The sequence below is a fragment of the Entamoeba nuttalli genome (assembly GCF_000257125.1).
Source record: "Entamoeba nuttalli P19 unplaced genomic scaffold asmbl_5491, whole genome shotgun sequence".
NCBI classification, from domain to species: Eukaryota; Evosea; order Mastigamoebida; family Endamoebidae; genus Entamoeba; species Entamoeba nuttalli.
In genome coordinates, this window is record NW_008577488.1 from 1,473 (window position 1) to 5,302 (window position 3,830).

The 3,830-nt window shown below is 24.3% G+C and overlaps 3 protein-coding genes across 3 annotated transcripts; all 3 read left to right on the plus strand.

The window, feature by feature from the left end:
- Positions 1–997: 997 nt before the first annotated feature.
- ENU1_131410 (hypothetical protein) lies at positions 998–2,125 on the plus strand (the record flags this gene model as incomplete). Its single annotated transcript, XM_008860073.1, has 1 exon — positions 998–2,125. One exon carries the CDS (start codon positions 998–1,000, stop codon positions 2,123–2,125), a length of 1,128 nt encoding a protein of 375 aa, XP_008858295.1.
- A 159-nt stretch (positions 2,126–2,284) lies between these two features.
- Positions 2,285–2,602, plus strand: ENU1_131420 (hypothetical protein; the record flags this gene model as incomplete). The annotated part of the gene is made up of 1 exon (XM_008860074.1): positions 2,285–2,602. One exon carries the CDS (start codon positions 2,285–2,287, stop codon positions 2,600–2,602), a length of 318 nt encoding a protein of 105 aa, XP_008858296.1.
- Positions 2,603–2,774: 172 nt separating this feature from the next.
- ENU1_131430 (protein phosphatase regulatory subunit, putative) lies at positions 2,775–3,813 on the plus strand (the record flags this gene model as incomplete). The annotated part of the gene is made up of 2 exons (XM_008860075.1): positions 2,775–2,942; positions 3,007–3,813. The coding sequence occupies 2 exons, from the start codon at positions 2,775–2,777 to the stop codon at positions 3,811–3,813; spliced, it is 975 nt and encodes a 324-aa protein (XP_008858297.1).
- Between the last annotated feature and the right edge of the window lie 17 nt (positions 3,814–3,830).

Sequence of the window (3,830 nt, forward strand, 5' to 3'; positions counted from 1 at the left end):
TACTCATTCAATAATTTATTAAAAGATAACTAAGGATTATTTGATAATAACGATTGACGTCGTTTGAGTAATTCATTTATTACTTATCGTCATATCTTAAAAGAAGTATTAAAAGATATTGTTCCTATAGAAAAGAAGAAAATACTAAAGAGGAGATTATCTTTTAAAAAAGAAGTTTATTACATAAAGAAAAAATTCAAAGATACTTTTTATCAAGAACATCTCATTGATTTTTTTTTGTTTTAGTTTAACAAAAAATAATGAAATTTCTTTAAACTATTGATAAAAAGAAATTAAGTTAAATTCTTCTTGAAAATTTTAAGTCAAAAATATTTGAGGAGTTAATTTTTGTTGTCCATTAAAAACAATGTAATAATTGATATATAAGTTTAATTTAATGCTCATTGTTAAAATAACTTTAAATAACTTTAGAAGGATGTTTATAATTCTTATTAGTGTAATGTAAAACTCCATAAATTTATTTTTACTTTTAATATAATTTAAGGAATTTAGATAAAGAAGGAATTAGAGATGAAATTAGTTTTATCTTGTTTTGATTATTAACTTAAAATTGAAATTGTCTTCATGAAGCACCAAACTGCTTTAAGTAAAATATTGTTAAAAAGAGGACCATTGTTGACTGCAACATGCAACACGGTTTGTATTTTCATTAAAATAAAGATGAAATGAGATTTATCAATTAGATTTTCAACCCTACTGATATTAATCAAGAAAAGAATGTTGAGATGATTGTATCTTATTGTAATGCAAATGAATGGACAAATGAATTTATTTGGTGGTGTTATGATTACGATTTTGAATTTGGTTGTTTGTTTAAATTGTTTAGCAATTCTAAAGCAATTGTTTTGAAACTAATAAAAAAGAAAATTAACAAATAATAGATGATGTTCAATTTGATCATACATTTCTCTTTGTACTAAGGATAATATTAGAAAAAAATACTATCCAATTTACAAATGAAATACAAAAAATTGTGATGGATTTATTATATTCAAAGAAAAAATTTAATACACAAATTATAATGACATATGATATTTCTACAGAAAGTTGTTGTGAAACTATATTACTTCTTACAGAATGTTTTCAAACAATTAAACAAACAATGATAGATAAAATTAATTTACTTAAACCAATTAAACCAATTATTGATTCATTAGCTAACTATCTTCGTTCTAAATCACAAGAATCCAATATTAAATATATATTTAGAGATATTCTCTTTTTACTTATTTCATATTCCTTAAAAGAACGTTGTGAATTAGGTAAAGAATTTGATTCAGATCTCAGTAGTGAAGAATGGGATAAAGTTGGATTTATTGCGGAAATTTTAATTTCATTCCATACAAATAAACAACCATTTTTAAATATTCTTGCTTCTTGTCTTTATGAAGAAGTATTTATTAACAATTTATATGATAATTTTTCTGGAATGGACAATAATTTATTATCTCAATTGTCATTTACTGAAGATGATGAAATTGAACAAAAAATTATTTCACTTCTTCAAATATATTATTGTCCAATATCAATGTCATTATCCCCTCAAATGAAACACGAATTACGTAAAATAATTCATCTTCCTGAATTAATTGAAAATATATCATTTGATACAAAAAAATTGTATTATGAGTTTGACCAAACAACAATCCTTAATACTAAAACATTATTAACTCATTTACATGAGCTTGAAGAAAAAAGAAAAGAAGTAACAATATTGAAGTGTCAACATGAATATAAATTTGATGAACTATATATAAAAAGGAAAAATAATAAAAGTCTCAAAGCAAAACTTATTCAACTCAAACAACTTAATGGAATGCCTCCAACAAGAGTTGAATCAATCCTTGCAGAGTCAGTTAAAAGTGAATCATATTCACCTACAAGAGATAGGTCTACATCAAAAACAAGTTCTAGCTCACAAAACCAATTACGAATTTTTATAAATTATTGTGAAGATACACATGAACCAAAACAACAACAAACTCAAGTAAAATCACAACAACTTTATCCAGTCTTATCAAGATCTAATCCAACAACTCCAAGTCATAAAAAATCAAGAAAAAGTTCAATTGTTGATGCTTTTAAAAAATTTTCCAAGAAATAATACTTTTCACCTGTTTCATAATTCATGTTTTATATAATTCTTATTTATTCTTTCTCTATTTTAATGAGGAAAATATTTTTTCTGGAAGAATATTAATACCTGACTTGCTTTTTTATGAATCAAGAAATTAAACCATAATATAACAACGATAAGAAAATTATGATTATTGGAACTAGGTATTTAAGCAAGAAATTCTATTTCCATATTATCTTTCCACAAAGAATGAAAGCTATGTTATTTATCATTTTTGCTCTCATTTGTTTTGTTTCTGCAAATGAATTATTAGAAAAGGAATTAAAAGTTGTTAATGATAAACTTAAGGATAAGAACCTTCCAAAAGAAGAACGTAAGATGCTTGAATTTCATAAGACCGAAATTATGAAAGCTATTAACAAGAAGGTTGAAGCTAAAAATATGAAAGTGACAACAAAACTTGTTCAAACAGTAAAGAAAGGTACAAAATCGAATAAAAAGTAAATTTTGATTAAATTTATAAAGGTTGTAATTCTGATTGAACAATTTGGTTTATTTTTAAGTGAAAATGAAATTTAAGGTAAATGTCTTTTCGTATTAAATTTATGATATTTAAATAATATAATAAACAAAGAAAAGAAAAAAGAAAAACAAACTTAAAATGATTAAAAGTGAAATGACAATCATCGCAGACGAAATTCCTATTAAAAGAATTAAATTACCAATTGATGTTTCATTTTGGGAATCAACAATTGCTTACAATAGAGTATTTCAAACACTTCATTTATTAAATGATAGTATTAAAAGAATGTCATTTGATTCACCCAAAATTAAAGTAACACCAGTTTGTTTTCTTTTTTAATATAACACTATCATTCTTTAATTAACAACATATATTTATTAAATAGAAAATTGAAAGTATTCTTAAACAAATTGAACAATTAAGTAAATTTATAGATGAAATTCCACCAATAAATTTAGAAAAAAGTAGGTATGGAAATATTAGTTTTAGAACATGGCATAAAAGAGTTGAAGAATATAGTGTTGACTTTCATAAAGCTATTTTACCAGAAGAGTTATATCCATTTATATCAGAATTTCATGGATATTTAATGGACTCATTTGGTTCACCAGTTAGAATTGATTATGGAAGTGGTCATGAACTTCATTTCTTTTGTTGGATAGTTCTTCTAGTTCAATTAAAAGTAATTAATGAAGAAGAATATCCAGCAATAATCCTTAAAGTATTTAGAAATTATTTATATCTTTGTAGAAAATTACAAAATGTATATCGTCTTGAACCAGCTGGATCACATGGTGTATGGGGAATTGATGACTATCAATTTTTACCATTTATTTTTGGATCAGCACAATTAATAAAACATCCATATCTTAAACCTGATTCAATTCTTGATAAAAGTCTAGTATCATTATATGAACATGATAACTTCTACTTTGACTGTGTTGCATATATTTATAAAGTTAAAAATCGTGCTCCATTTTTTGAAAGTTCACCTGATTTGTTCAATATTTCTGCCGCAGAAAGTTGGGAAAAAATTAATAAAGGAATGTTTACAAAATACCATGCAGAATGTCTTGACAAATATCCTATTGTCCAACACTTCTTATTTGGAAAACTATTACCATATGAACCATTAGTTAGAGGCTCAACACCAAAACACGAAGAAGTAAAAGAAAATGCACAAATAAATTGAAGGAAAAAAAAAAAAAA